The 15,858-nt window shown below is 35.5% G+C and overlaps 1 protein-coding gene across 9 annotated transcripts in view; it reads right to left on the bottom strand.

The window, feature by feature from the left end:
• Nucleotides 1-4,591: 4,591 nt before the first annotated feature.
• Nucleotides 4,592-15,858, bottom strand: part of LOC125666672 (equilibrative nucleobase transporter 1-like) — a 42,263-nt gene continuing 30,996 nt past the window's right edge. For 7 of the 9 annotated variants that reach the window (XM_048899867.2, XM_056151785.1, XM_048899865.2 and 4 more), the window contains 9 exons: nucleotides 14,648-14,694; nucleotides 14,371-14,447; nucleotides 12,604-12,696; nucleotides 11,625-11,820; nucleotides 11,399-11,539; nucleotides 7,601-7,702; nucleotides 6,066-6,255; nucleotides 5,860-5,977; nucleotides 4,592-5,680 (listed from right to left, as the gene is read on the bottom strand). In XM_048899867.2, coding sequence (XP_048755824.2) covers nucleotides 5,570-5,680; nucleotides 5,860-5,977; nucleotides 6,066-6,255; nucleotides 7,601-7,702; nucleotides 11,399-11,539; nucleotides 11,625-11,820; nucleotides 12,604-12,696; nucleotides 14,371-14,447; nucleotides 14,648-14,694 — 1,075 coding nt within the window. In that variant the 3' untranslated portion in view covers nucleotides 4,592-5,569. The remainder of the gene's footprint in view (nucleotides 5,681-5,859; nucleotides 5,978-6,065; nucleotides 6,256-7,600; nucleotides 7,703-11,398; nucleotides 11,540-11,624; nucleotides 11,821-12,603; nucleotides 12,697-14,370; nucleotides 14,448-14,647; nucleotides 14,695-15,858) is intronic. The other 2 variants (XM_056151789.1, XM_048899870.2) reach the window with 1 other exon arrangement.

The raw sequence follows: 15,858 nt of genomic DNA, 5'->3' as shown, positions 1-15,858 counted from the left end.
CCGCGGCGGTGATTCCATCTCAACAGTAGAAAAATAATTTGCATAAATGTTAATAGACTGAATTCGATGTTTTTAAACTTCAATCCCATATATTTATTTCAACTTGACATAACATAGATGCAATAAATATTCTTCAGAGAAACTATTGCCCCCACCACTTTTGACCCCATAGATAATTTATCCACATAAATATGATAAATTAAAAATACTATTGTACTGTACCCCTACCAGTTTGATCATCAGTTAAATAAATAACTACATGTACATGTATTTATCTAATATCTGTGTTATTTTATAACAAGTAGTTGGTTTGGGGTTTTTTTCGGGGGGGGGGGGGTTGTTTGGTGTATTTTTTTTTTTTTATATTTTTTTTGTTGGTTTTTTTTTTTATTCATTTTAATTTCACAGAAGTAAAAAATATCCAAGAGGATTGTGAGAGGATTGATAACTATTACATTTTTTACATTCTTTCTCGTATTATTTCTTTAAGGTTTACTTTAACTTCGACAACGACTTCAAATTCTCAACTCCACCTGTCAACATTGTGTTGTTGTTGTTTTTTTACACCGAATTAAGTGATCACAAGACTAGTGTATAACCTGTTTTTAATCTACTAAGACTACTTGTTTGCTTTCGGTTAATTTAAACACATAAATAAAATCCGAATGTCAATATTTCCAATTTTTCTAAATATTAAAGATAAATAAACGGAATAAATGAAATAAATAAATATATATGTACAATTCAAAATGTGTGTGTACATGATTTATCTTAATATGTCTAATGCGGGATTTTAATATTCCTCTTATGCTTTTAACCCATTCTGACAATGTATCAAGTTCACTTTTGCCTCACGTCAACAGACAATTGGGTCCACATCATATTCGTACAAAACTTTACTCTATTCCATTGAGGGTTTTACATACGTTATTTGAAGAAGCTATGGCTAGTCTATACTTGGATCTTTCAACACCTGAATATAGACTGAACTCTATGATTATGGATGTTGCCTACCACAGGCTCTATAAACCAGCACGGACCATGGATGATATTCCATCCAAAGCATGCCGTCAGTTCCTTAAGCTCAAATTTACAAACAAAGGAATAGATGCCGTCAACATGAGCAACATTCCTCGCCATAAAGGGGTTCAGTCGTGTACTCCAACTTATTTCAAGTTCAAGTCTACACCCTGTATTTCCTACACCTATACTTCCACTATTGCATTAATTATAAACAAACTTTGTAGTGCCTAGATATAGACCATCTTATACGTAATCCACCAATGTGTTCTTGTTCTTCATCTTCTTTCAACTATAGTCCAGCTGGACATGTCATTACTGGTGATGTTGATGTAGTTAAAAATGAGGACCTAAAATCACTTATTCTAAAAGGTCCTAAATACAGAGAACCTCGGTCTTTTAATTGGCGACAGAACTTCATCTCTATTATGAATTCTGTCGAAGATTATGCCAGACGATGGGCTAAATATGAGAATGAAGAACTTGATACATTGTCAGAATGGGTTAAAAGCATAAGAGGAATATCAAAATCCTGCATTCGACATATGAAAACAAAAGTACGTACCATCTATCCTTCTGTGTTTAGTAAACCAGAAGTGATAAAAAAATTAGATTGGTTACATGAGGAATATGTTTTGGTTCCAGCTGACAAAGCTAGTGTCAACATTGTCTTTGTTTCTAAGGCTCATTATTACAACTGTATTTTCAGCGAACTTGGTATTAATTCCACTTTTGGTAATCGTACTTATACTCCAACTGCCTTTTCGAAACATGAAATTCTTCAAAACCATGCTTCAGTTTTAGACACATTTAATATCCCAGTCAATGGGTCGAATGAATATGAGTTACCTTACCTATACTGGATTCCTAAACTACATAAAACCCCTTACAAACACAAATACATTGCTGGATCCAGTAAGTGCTCTACCAACCCCCTATCTTTGCTCCTTACGAAAATATTAACAGCTGTGAAGTATAAACTTCAAACTTACTGTGCGACTACATATGCCAAAAGTGGTGTTAATCAAATGTGGATTCTAAAAAATTCTAAACAACTTTTAGTAAACTTGAAATCGCAGAATTGTTCCCAAATCAATAACATTAAAACCTATGATTTTTCAACACTATACACGACCATTCCTTACGATAAATTAAAGACTAGACCTTTTGATATCATAGACAGTTGCTTCTTCAACAAATATGGAAAACAGAAATATTCATATCTAGTGATCAGTCAATCTAAAAACTTACTTTGTTAAACACCACTCTGATTGTACGCACAAGTACTCTGAAGTTGAAATAAAAAATATGCTAAAGTTCCTCATTGACAATATCTTCGTGGTCTTTGGTGATCAGGTCTTCCAACAGTCTGTTGGAATTCCCATGGGCACGAACTGTGCTCCTTTGTTAGCTGACCTGTTTCTATATTCATATGAAGCAGAATTTATTCAAACTCTTCTACGTGAGAAGAAAAAATCTCTCCCTGTGGCCTTAAATTCGACATTTCGATATATCGATGACGTTTTGTCTATTAACAATAATAACTTTCATTCATATGTTGAATTGATATATCCCTGTGAGCTCGAAATAAAGGACACAACAGAGTCGTCCATTTCTGCTTCATACTTAGATATTTTATTGAAAGTAGACATTAACGGCAAACTGACAACTCAGCTGTATGACAAACGGGATGATTTCAGCTTCTCCATTGTCAACTTCCCATATTTATGTAGCAATATTCCATTATCACCTGCATATGGTGTTTATATATCTCAACTGATTCGATATGCAAGACCTTGTTCTGCGTATAGTCAGTTTTTAAATCGAGGTAAGCTACTGACAAACAAGTTGATGGTACAGGGGTTTCAACAGTCTCGATTGAAGTCAGCATTTCGCAAATTCTATGGTCGTTATAACGATCTAGTTCGTCAATACAACTTATGATTGGGTCAAATGCTGTCTGACGTGTTTCATACGGATTGTTAAGCCGTTCTTGGCACACTGATTTTGACTACGGATAACTCCGTTTACCTGATCAGGATATAGGGCTCACGGCGGGTGTGACCGGTCAACAGGGGATGCTTACTCCTCCTAGGCACCTGATCCCACCTCTGGTGTGTCCAGGGCTCCGTGTTTGCCCAACTATCTATTTTGTATTGCTTATATGAGTTATGAGATTGATCACTGTTCGTTATCTTCACCTTGCATTAATTTAATTATCAATTTATCAAAGATTGTGTAGTTTTTAAAGTTGTATTTGTTTTTTGAAAATAAGCAAATAATAATATGATTTGAATAGTTTGATAAGATTAATGAAATGGGTATTTAAATTTAAAGCTAACTTTAGCGTATGGGGGGAGGGGGTTACAAACAAGGCATGTTTAGGAATTGGTGCACTGTGGTAGTAAACTTAGGGATAAAGGGGCTCAATTTACTCCCCCTCTCCCCCGTGCCCACCCTCACCTACCCCGGTGACTTCACCTATGTATCCTTTTTATGAATTTGTTAAATCTTTAAATTTCATTCATGTTTGTTAAAGAAAGAGATGCATTGAATTACATGATAATCATAGCTTTTCTTAATGTTGTAGGAAAGCAAACAATATCTTACAATGAAAACAAGGTAAGACGGCGCAGCTGGAGCTCTACGAAATCTGTGATGTACCTGACTGATTCTTTAGAAAATTTTCAACTTTCTTTTTACTCTATTTCAGCGAAATCATGATTAAAATGTCTCAAAACTCCCCGTTTCTTGTGTTATTTGCTCATGTTTACATTAAAAAGCAAGCACGCAGTCATGTTTAACCACTGGTTAAATGACTTAACCCACCTCTGCAGATTGGTTAACTTTGGTCAATATTTAACCATTGGTTAGGCAATTTAACCACTGGTTAACTTTTGAGCAACATAATTTAACCATTGGCTAAAAGTTAACCCGTGGACAAGCGATTTAACCACTGCTTAAGCTTAACCAAGGTTTTGAGCAACCCAGTCCAGACGGACAGACAGACGACGGGCAACATTTGATCAGAATAGCTCACTTGAGCTTTCAGCTCAGGTGAGCTAAAACATACACGTCTTGTTTGAGATCGAGAAAAATGTCAAAGACATTTTATTGTGCACGTTTTATTCCTTTGGTTCTCATTTTCATCGAAGACCTAGAACGTAACGGTAATGCGATGTAAAATTTACAAAATGTAGTGTCGTTCTGGGATTCCAAGTGGGTGTGTCCCCATACCAAGTTACGTTATACCATGTAAACTATTTTAGTGTGTTCAGCCAATCAAATTGTGTGTTACAATTAAAATTAGATTTTTCCAGAAGTGATGTAATTGAAATGTGTATTCTAAAAAAAATCTAGAGAATTTTGAAATCACAAAACTTTTCTCAAATCAACATGAAAACGTGTGAATTTTCAGCACTTTACACGACCATTTCTCCAGATAGATTAAAATCTAGACTTTTTGGTATGAAAAGGACTTTTGGGGTCAAATTCGGTCCCGTGTTCAAATTGAAAGATATTCCTCAAAGTTCTTTTATAAGGTATATGGTTTCATAAAATAATTATCATATGTATGTAGGAACCTTTATTCATATATAATACAAACGTAAATACAGAACAGTTTACGATAACGTTGTGCCATTTTGACGTTACTTCATGCAACGTCATGAGCGAAAAGGCTGTGTCTTATGAAGTTTTTCTTTTCAATAAAAGTGCACTGATACGGCACAGAATGTAAAAAACATCTTCAAAAGTTTTAAATCCAAATCACGACAATGGGATTGAGAATGAAACTTGTAGGAAGTGATCAGTTTTACACACGACTTGACCCTGTCACAATGAAAAAACTAGCTAAAAATAATCTTGCGTGCAATATTCAATGTTTTAGCATAAGCTTGTATATTTATGTTTTAGAAAACTCTGATAAAGACGGATTGTCTTATATAACAATTTTTTCAGTGCATTAGTACTTATGCTATTAAAACAGCTTGAATTATAAATCAGTATTATCGTCTCAAACCTCTTCCGAATACATTTTATCTATTAACAATAATCATTTTCCTTCATATGTCGATTTGATATATCCCATATATATCTATTTAGACTACATATTACTCTACTTTGCTGACCAAGATATAGGACTCACGGCGGAAGTGACCGGTTAATGGGAGATACGTACTCCTCCTGTGCACTTGATCCCATCTTTGGTATGCCCAGGGGACCGTGTTTGCACTAATTTACATTTTCTATTCTTTATAGGATTTATGAGATGATCACAATTAGCTATTTTCATCACTTTTTCATGTAAGTCGAGTAGCGTGATCCTATTTTTTTTTTTAAATCAAATACATCACCAAATTTTATTTCATGTAGTCTTCGTAGAAATTCTAAAAATCAAAGAAAGCTATAGATGGGGCATATTACGAAAAGAAATCAATACAAAACAAAAGCAACCGGGTAATAGAGCTAAATAATTTGTATCAAGAAAGAATTGAAATAAGCCGGTCAACTCTAAAAGTTTTTCTTTGTAAGTTGCATTCTGAGCAACTTAAAGCAACACTTTAGATGCGTTTTTACTAGCATCCCTTTTCCTATTCAACAGCAACATGACGGGGAGAGCGAATGACGCCATCGTCAAACCCAACATCATGTAGTTCATCTGCAAAACAGATTGATTATTAATTACATGTATTTCAGAGTACATAATTGTATAAACGAAATAAAGATTTGATCTGGATAGTATGTATAGACTTGATGATATCAACGACTATAGGTTTTTTATTTGTTAGATCAGAGTCTCTAGAGAATTATTTAAGAAAGTCATACCAATTTCCCCACCTGTTGAAATACATTATTTTCCACTACCCATTTGAAGAGAAAATATTGCGAAATCGTTGCTACCCCCATCAAGGCAAAGGAAATGACCACTATATGACTAACCCATGTATTGTGAAACCTACATCAAATGAAACAATTTATTAAAATAAGTTTACTTCATCTGCATATTTTTCATTCACTCTGAACAATTTCTCGCATATACTTACATAGTAACGACATAATTCATGTTGGTAGAAAATAACAGGGATCTGTAAAACGGAATGACAACAAACTCCGCATAAAACGTGTCTGCTGATTGGAAAATTTCAAGTATTGAAATCATTAGAGACATAGTACAGCAGGCAGAGAGAGCAATGACAACAGGATATACGTCTTTCTTGTAGACATCCGATCTTCCTGAATAAAACATTAAAGGTTAAGAACTACGTATAACCACTGTACCTACATCAGTGATAATCAGTATCGTCGTACGAGTTATTTCGATAGGTTTATCTGAAAAGACCCACATATATTCAGGGATAGAGATGTCACAAGCACGCCTATGTGTGTGATCACTTTGGATATTTAAGAAGAGTGTCACATGAGATATATGTGAGATAATATAATTATATGAGATCATGCGAAATAAAAGACACCACAGAGTCGTCCACTTCTGCTTCATAATTATATATTTCATAGAAAATAGATATTAACGGCAAAGTAACAACTCAACTTTAAATAAACGCGGGATCATTTCAGCTTCTCCATCGTCACATTTTCATATTTATATAGCAATATTCCATTATCACCTGTATATGGTGTATATATATCTCAGCTGATTCGATACACAAGAGTTTTTTCTGCGTATGGTCAGTTTTTAAATCGAAGCAGGCTACTGACAAACAAGTTGATGGTGCAGGGGCTTCAGCAGTTTTGTTTAACATTAACTGTTTGCAAATTCCATGATCGTTATAACGATCAAGTTTGTCATTACAGCCTACCATTGAGTCCAATGCTATCAGACGTGTTCCATACCGATTGTTAGGCTGTTCATAGCACACTGATTTTGTCTACCGATAACTCCGTTTACCTAATCAATTGATAGGGCTCACGGCGGGTGTGACCGGTCGACAGGGGATGCTTACTCCTCCTAGACACCTGATCCCACCTCTGGTGTGTCCAGGGGTTCGTGTTTGCCCAATTCTCTATTTTCAATTGCTGATAGGAGTTATAGGACTCAGCACTGTTATCTTCAACTTTCATTACTTGAAACTAATTTTAATAACAAACGTTGCCTATGATTCCTATTCAAGGGGGTGACGTAAATGTTGACAATTTCAGGAAAAATGTAAACTTACATGTGACTAGAATGTAACGTTGCATTCTAGTTAAGGCATTCATTTTGCGAAAATATCTATGGATTATGATGATTTCACCATAGACACCTTGATACCTCTTAGTTTGAAGGCTAGACATCGCAATTGTCTAGGAAAGTCCGTTAAAACCTCGCAATGACAAAACTTTCAATACTGTGGGATTCTTTGAATATCTCAACGGATTCAGCGAAAAGGACAATTATTTAATATCAATAAAGCACTTTAGATAGAAAACTGTATCTTCACATGACTTTATTTTTCGGAATCCCTTACGTATATGTAATCATAAAGAGATTGAAACAGAAAAGGAGTCTCTTTAGTGTTTTTTATGTGGCTGTGACTGAGCTGATACAATAGAAACCCCACGTTTAACATCATAACTGTACCTTCAAATCGTTTCTTTATGCATTCCAGAAGGCTCCCGACAATAATGGATACCAACACACCGCCAAACAATGAGTAGGACAGGACGTTTGTATAATCACTGACTAGAAAGGAAAAGAAATCTTAATTGGCTATTTTATCGAATCACGTCTAACAATTAAATTGAAAAAAAGATAATGTTGGAAGGGACGTAAACAAACAATCAATCACTACAAACGGAGTTATCAATGAAAAGGCAATATACAGTATTGTTGCCATTTGGATTGTCAATTTGATCGTGGTTTGTAGGATGACTGTTGTGAAATCACCATTCGATCGTATGGAGTTTATTTATGCTGAGGATGACAATCTATTTTCGGTTACGAGTCACCGGTTGTTGTTAGGTTAAGGTACATATGTACATTTTCGTTGTCAGTTCTCTAATTAGATGAATTTGAAGATAATGAAAGTTCTACATGTGAAGATTGGGTGGGGAATCGGTAAATCATTGTTCAAACACCCCTTCACAGTACTGTGTGCAAACACAGGCACCTGAAGTATGGATTTTACTAACCCCCCCCCTCCTTTTATGGTAATTTTTTGTAGCAATATTTTTTTTCTGAAATGTCTGAATTCCCTCTTTCGATTTATGGATTTGTTTCACGCTTTTTGTAAGCTTTAGAGAGTGGCCTTCTACCAGTATAATAAAATACACAAGGTATGAAAAAAAATTGTAAGCAAACAGGGGGTCCCCGAAACGGAATTTTGTTTCATACCTTATGTATTTTATTATACCGGTAGAAGGCCAATATCCAAAGCTTACAAAAAGCGTGAAACAATTACAAAAAATCGAAAGAGGGATGCGATAGACATGGAATTCATAAAGTTCAGAGAAATTATTTCCACCAAAAATCATTATCATAAAAGAGGGGGGGGGGGTAGTATCCATACTTCAGGTACCTGTGTGTGCAATAGTGCATGACTAACAGTTCCTGTTGTGTCGTGTCAGTGATTTTGTGTATCTTATTCAAAGTAATTGAATATGCCACCTAGTCTAACGTCGCACGCTTGTAAATATTTTAAGCTATAATTGTAAAAAGGAAATGTGTATGTCCGATAAAAATATTCATCTTTATCCAGTTAACCGGTTAATCGATCTCAACACAGTGTGGTTAATATGAAGTACAACACCGGTCTAAATCACTCCTTTCATCGTTTCCTGGATCATCATAATTGAACATGCGAACATGGAAAACGCAAATATTCCTATCTAGAGATCAGTCATCCAAACAATCACTTTGTTAAACGCCACTCTGATCAACGCACAAATACTCTGAAGTTGAAATAAAAAATATGCTAAAGTTCCTCATTGATAATATCTTCGTGGTCTTTGGTGATCAGGTCTTCCAACAGTCTGTTGGAATTTCCATGGGCACGAATTGTGTTCCTTTGTTAGCTGACCTGTTTTTATATTCCTATCAAGCAGAATTTATTCAAAAACTTCTACGTGAGAAGAAACATCTCTTGCTGTGGTCTTCAATTCGACATTTAGATCGATCGACAACGTATTATCTATAAACAATAATAATTTTCACCCACATGTCGATTCGATATATCCCAGTGAACGCAACATAAAAGACACCACTGAGTCGTCCGCTTCTTACTCATACTTAACTATTTTATTGAAAGTAGATATTAACGGCAAACGAACAACTCAACGTTATGAAAAACGGGATGATTTCATCTTTTCCATCGTCAATTTCTCATATTTATGTAGCAATATTTCATTATCACCTTCATATGGTGTTTATATATCTCAACTGATTGGATATGCAAGAGCTTGTTCTATGGTCCTTGGGTTCTAACAGTCTCGTTTAAAGTCAGCATTTCGCAAATGTTATGGTCGTTATAACAATCTAGTTTGCAAATACAACCTATCATTGGGTAAAATACTGTCTGACGTGTTTCATACCGATTGCTAGACTGTTCTCTGCACACTGATTTTGACTACGGATAACTTCGATTACCTGATCAAGATATAGGGCTCACGGCGGGTGTGACCGGTCGACGACAGGGGTGTGTACTCCTCCTAGGCACCTGATCTCACCTCTGGTCCGTGTTACCCAACTTCGTATTTTGTATTGCTTATTATTATCATTATAGGAGTTAGGAGATTTATCACTTCGTTATCCTTACTTCTCATCGCATGATTTTGATATGGGTTTATTACCTGGTATATGAATTACATATATTTCAGTTCGTTATCTTCGCCTTTCATTTATCCATATATTCATGAAAGGTGAGGATAACGAATAGTGAACAAGATCATACATCCGGGAAAGATTACGAAAATAAAGTGTTACACAAACATGGAACTCTACAGACACCAGAGTTGGGTTCAGGTGCCTCGGAATAGTATGCATCTCATGGTGACTACTGAAACCCATAGTAAAATTCAGTATGTAAAAAACGGCTTGACAATTGGTACAAGACACGAAACACAGCATTCGATCTACTGACGGTTTATATTTACAAATCAGATCATTAAAACGACCATAGGAATTGAAAAAATGCTTACATTAGAAGAAACTGTTGATATCTCTGTAAACGGATCTCATTTGTGTTTAGCATGCCTAGATTTTAAGATTTATCATCTGCAGAAATATCGAATTAGTTGAACGACATGATTGATTGATTGATTAATTGATTAATTATATATTGTTTAGCGTCCCTCTCGAAAATATTTCATACATATGGAGACGTCACCATTGCCGGTGAGGGGCTGCAAAATTTAAACCTATGTTCGACGCGTATGCCCTTTGAACAGGGATGGATCTTTATCGTGCCACACCTGCTGTGACACGGGACCTCGGTTTTACGGTTTCATCCGAAGGACCGCTCCATTATGTCGCCTTTTATGAGAAGCAAGGGGTACTGAGGATTTATTTTAACCCGGATCGCCACGGGAATTGAGAGATATAAAAACCTATGCAGTTGATAATGGAATATTGCTACACACACATCGAAAGTTGACGGTGGCAAAGCTGAATTCACCCCATTTGTCATAAAGTTGAGTTGTTAGTTTGCCGTTTTAAAATACCTAAATTGATACAATAGAATATCCAAATACGAAACAGATTTGGAAGGCTCTGTGGTGTCTTTTTTTCAAGATTACTAGGATATACTGAATCGACATTTGAAGCAAAATGAATATTGGTATGAGATAGAATTTCGTCGATGTAATTAAATGTCGAGGTGAAAGCAATGGTGAAAATTTTCTTCCTCATCCGAAAAGAAAACCAAGTCAGGTAAAACGGAAAACATTTGAGCCCATGGAAATTCCAAGAGATTGTTGGAAAACTTGGTCACCAAAGACTTCGTAGATGATACCACATTAAGATATATCGATGATGATTTAACTATTAACAATAATAATTTTCAGTTATATGTCGATTTGATATATCCCTGTGAACTCGGAATAAAAGACACCAGAGAGTCATCCACTTCTGCTTCTCAACTCAACTTTATGATGAACCATTTTTATTGAAGAAGCATGTTTATGATGCAAAAAAAAAAATCCAAATCTTTTTCTAGTCGAATAATCGTATAAAGTGTTGAAAATTCATGCTTTTGATGTTGTTGGTTTGGGGGGAACGTGTGATTTCAAATTTATTAAACATTCTTCGAAATGTTTAAAATCCACATTTGATTGATACCACTTCATATGTAGTGACAAAATATGCCATGGGATCATATCGAGAGTAATGGTCGACGAGAAAACACACAGAAATTATCCGAGTTAAAAGAAGAGCAACCCTTACCCATTTCATCACTTTCTAGTACCATGGAAAGCTGTCTGTTCACAAAACCTAAGAAAGTGGACCATCGTAAAGTCAACACATATATCCAAATCAGATAAAGGGAGAATCGAAGCGAACAAGCTGATCGCAAAAACGTGGGACCTAAAAAGAAAATTTTGAAAATAAATCTGGTTTTAGTTTATTATCCTTCAAATGAAATGAAATCAAAATCGAAAGTTTAAATGACCTTTTCCGTTTGTTTGCTTCTCATCTTCAAATTCGTCGTTGCCTTCTTCATCTTCGGTTTTCTCAGAGGAGGTACTTCCAGGAATGAGTTGAGATTGTTTCCAGTGGAGAAAAGTGTTGGATAATGTAACAAGAAGGTAAACTGCTAATATACCCCAAAACGTATGTTGAATCTTTATTCCTCTTTCATAAAATATCTGTAGCAAAACAAAATCCGATTTGTTTAATGGGCAAAATATTGCTGTATAGCTTTAACGTTTTCAACAGTTTGTCCCCGTTTATTTTCTTCTATTTTCGATAAAATAGCAATACGTTAAGAAATTATTTGCTCTGTAACAAACTATCATTAATTTCATTCTCTAATATTCTCGTCTTCATTGACCAGATCGTGGTACATGTAATTGATGAAGAATAAGATTGGAAATATTTCACTCATATGAAGACGTCTCCATTTTTAGTGGAGAGCTGTAAAATTTAGGCCTATCCTCGGCGCTTACGACCTCTGAGCAGGGAGGGATCTTTATAGCGCCACGGCTGCTGTGACATGGGACCTCGGGTTTTATGGTCTCATCCAAAGGACCGTCCCATTTAGTCACCTCTTACGACAAGCAAGGGGTACTAATGATCTATTATAACCTGGATCCCCATGGGACTAAAAATGATAGTGACAAATACACATACAATAGAATTACGATGTAAATCCACCCGTGCTTCCAGGCATCCGTGGTTACATTACTCTCAAAAGTTGTAGATCGATCTCTATTCGATATCCTTACATTTTTCAGCAAAAGTACTTTACCATGACATCAACCCGTCCAAATTGAGAAAAACAAATAGAACAATGCGTTAAGTTTAAATCGCACAATCCATTAAGATACAGATTAATATTCACATGAAACTTGTTCTCTCTCTCTCTCTCTCTCTCTCTCTCTCTCTCTCTCTCTCTCTCTCTCACCGACAATAAAGAAGTCTATATTTACCTTAACTATCACCATAACAACAGCAGACGAGTCAAATGCTCCGTTCAGAACCGTGACAAAAAAAGCCTTCCCTTTCCGAATGTAAGATACAACCTGCAATGGCATTGTTAATCATTCACGAATGACCTTACAAGAGGGGCCATACGTTTATGTTACATTTGTATTAAAACATTCATGGGTATTCCAGAACATTCTACGACGCATTAGAATTGCTCAATACTCTGTATTTTACAATTACATCTGATTGATCATGTCTCATAACTATTAATAATCATTATTTTCAACTTAAGATAATTCTATGTATCCTTACTAGCTTGAAAATGCAGATGTATATTTAATTGCTGGGATAAAATTTTAATATTCATTTCAAAATTAAGGATTATCTCCCTCATGCATAGCTCTTATCCTTGGACGAATTTGGCTCTAATTTTTGGCACCTTAATTTTCCTTATAGCTCTTACATGTCTATTGTTATTTCGAATTTCCAAAATTTCGGCTTGAGCATCATTGAAGAGACTTTATTTGTCGAAATGCGCATCTGGTATATCAAAATTGTTACCGTATAAGTTTTACATTACGACCTTTTGGTCGATGCCTCTGCTGGTGGACTGTTAGTCCCCGAGGGTCTCTACAGCCCAGTAGCTAAGTACTTCGTTACTAGCTTAAAAATACGGATGTATATTTAATTACTAAGATAAGATTTAGAAATTCATTTCAAAATTAAGGAATATCTCCCCCATGTATAGCTCTTATCCTTGAATGAATTTGCCTCCAGTTTTTGGCACCCTAGTTTTCCTTATAACTCTTACAAGTTTATTGTTATTTCGAATTTTCAAAATTTCGGCTTGAGCATAACTGAAGAGGCATTATTTGTCGAAATGCGCATCTGGTGCATCAAAATTGGTACCGTTTAAGTTTTACATGTATATATTTGTGTGTATGTGTGTGTATGGGTAGTTATGTATGTTTATGTATATATATATATATATATATATATATATATATATATATATATATATATATATATATTTACAAAGCACTAAAATGACAAACGACACGAACAACCAGATTGTCAAGTTCTTGTCAAGTTCAAGACAATCTGGTTGTTCGTGTCATTGGTCATTTTATTGCTTTGTATATTTTTTTGTATTTGACCTTGTATCCATGTTGTGGATCCGACACGTTTAGGTATCGGGTGTTGTTGAAACTTAGTGCTTTTATATATATCTATATGTATATGTGTGTGTATGCTTATTCATATCTAATCCAGGGGGCCTTTGGCACCCCAGGTGAGGAATATAAAGGGGTCTCTGCGGATACTTTACCCCGAAATATTAATGTATTTTGAAATTAAAGACTGATGGGGGGATTTAAGATAATCCTACTGCATACATGTACACAAAGTTTAGTGTAATGAATTGATTATGATGATATCCAGTTCAACTATATACTTTTCAATAGCATTTTACTGAGCAATGATTACACACTATTGCACACATTTCTTGCAAAACTTGAAGTAAGAGATTCAGACTTTTTTATCATAACGTCAATGGCCGTCATCTACATATATGTCATTTTGAATTAAAGAAGAACAACTTGTTGGTGAGCGTTTTCTCACTCATAGTTGCATCTTTATGAGAAAGAAAGGGTTCACAATTCCCACATCATATTCATGTAGGAGTCAGAGAAAAAAGAATATTTACCTCCAGGTCTGTCACGAGTAAAGCTAGACCACTTACACCCAACAGTGTAAGATAGAATATTTACCTCCAGGTCTGTCACGAGTAAAGCTAGACCACTTACACCCACCAGTGTAAGACCGGGTAGAAACAGCCATGGGATATCTAGTGAAAAAAGATTAAATAATGACGATAACATCAAAACGCGGGCAGTTACATGGTGATCAAGTGAGGATGTAACAAATGAGAGAGAGAGAGAGAGAGAGAGAGAGAGAGAGAGAGAGAGAGAGAGAGAGAGAGAGAGACAGACAGACAGACAGACAGACAGAGACAGAGAGAGAGAGAGAGAGAGAGAGAGGACGTACCACTGGTAGTGAAACTCAAAAGAAGCATTCCGCAGGAATAAATACCTCTAGAAAAGAATGAAAGACATTGGGTCATACGCTGTCTGCCGTGTTTCATACCGATTACTAGGCCGTTCTGGGCACACTGATTTTGAAAATAGATTACTCCGTTTACCTGAGTAAGGTCTAGGGCGACCAGTGACAGAGGATGCTTACTCCTCCTAAGCACTTGATCCCACCTCTGGTATATCCAGGGTTCCTTGTTTGCCCAACTCTCTATTTTGCATTCCTTATAGCAGTTATGAGATTGATCACTGCTCGTTATCTTCAACAGTCTCGATTGAAGTCAGCATTTCGCAAATTCTATGGTCTTTATAACGATCTACTTAGTCAATACAACCTATCATTGTGTCAAATGCTGCTTGACGTGTTTCATACCGATTGTTATTCCGTTCTTGGCACACTGATTTTGACTACGGATAACTCTGTTTACCTGATCAGGATATATGGCTCAAGGCAGGTGTGGCCGGTAGACAGGGGAAGCTTACTCCTCCTAGGCACCTGATCCCACCTCTGGTGTCCAGGGGTCCGTGTTTTCCCAACTATCTATTTTGTATTGCTTATAGGAGTTATGAGATTGCTCACTGTTCGTTATATTCACCTTTCATGAACGACATCAGAAGTCTAGAAATAAATGCTGACTTCTGAAATAAATGGCATTAGTTTCATAACGTTTACATCCAAATTAAACCGCTGTTCCAGTTTCGTTCGATTCTTACTATTTAGTGCAAGTACATTTGGATTTAGTTATGGAAAGTCGGCTGAAAGATAGTCAAAACGGCGTAAAACTGCAATCAATCAATCATAGTTATTGAAATTAAGTTTTTGAACATTCATATACATTGTACTCGAAGATGGCTACGAGTAGTGGATTTTCATAACAATTACTACAGTGTTATTACAACGAAATATATTTGGTACAAAAAAATGAATCATTTTAGATTAACGAAATAAGATCTGTTTTTATGTTATCATATACATTTTATTAAATGGAACATCAGATTATTAAAAATGATGGAAATGTAAATACGATTTTTGCACTTGATGAACTTTAACCTTATTTGTCCTCATTATGTTCATCTTAATTTTTGTTAGAAGTTATTAGAGTCTGACTAAATATTACATTTTTAAAATGGGACATTTACAAATCATCATTCTACGTAACTGATTTT

The sequence above is a fragment of the Ostrea edulis genome, chromosome 10 (genome assembly GCF_947568905.1).
Source record: "Ostrea edulis chromosome 10, xbOstEdul1.1, whole genome shotgun sequence".
Taxonomy (NCBI): Eukaryota; Metazoa; Mollusca; class Bivalvia; order Ostreida; family Ostreidae; genus Ostrea; species Ostrea edulis.
The sequence above is the reverse complement of the archived record's forward strand: the minus strand, read 5'-3'. Positions and strand labels throughout refer to the sequence as shown.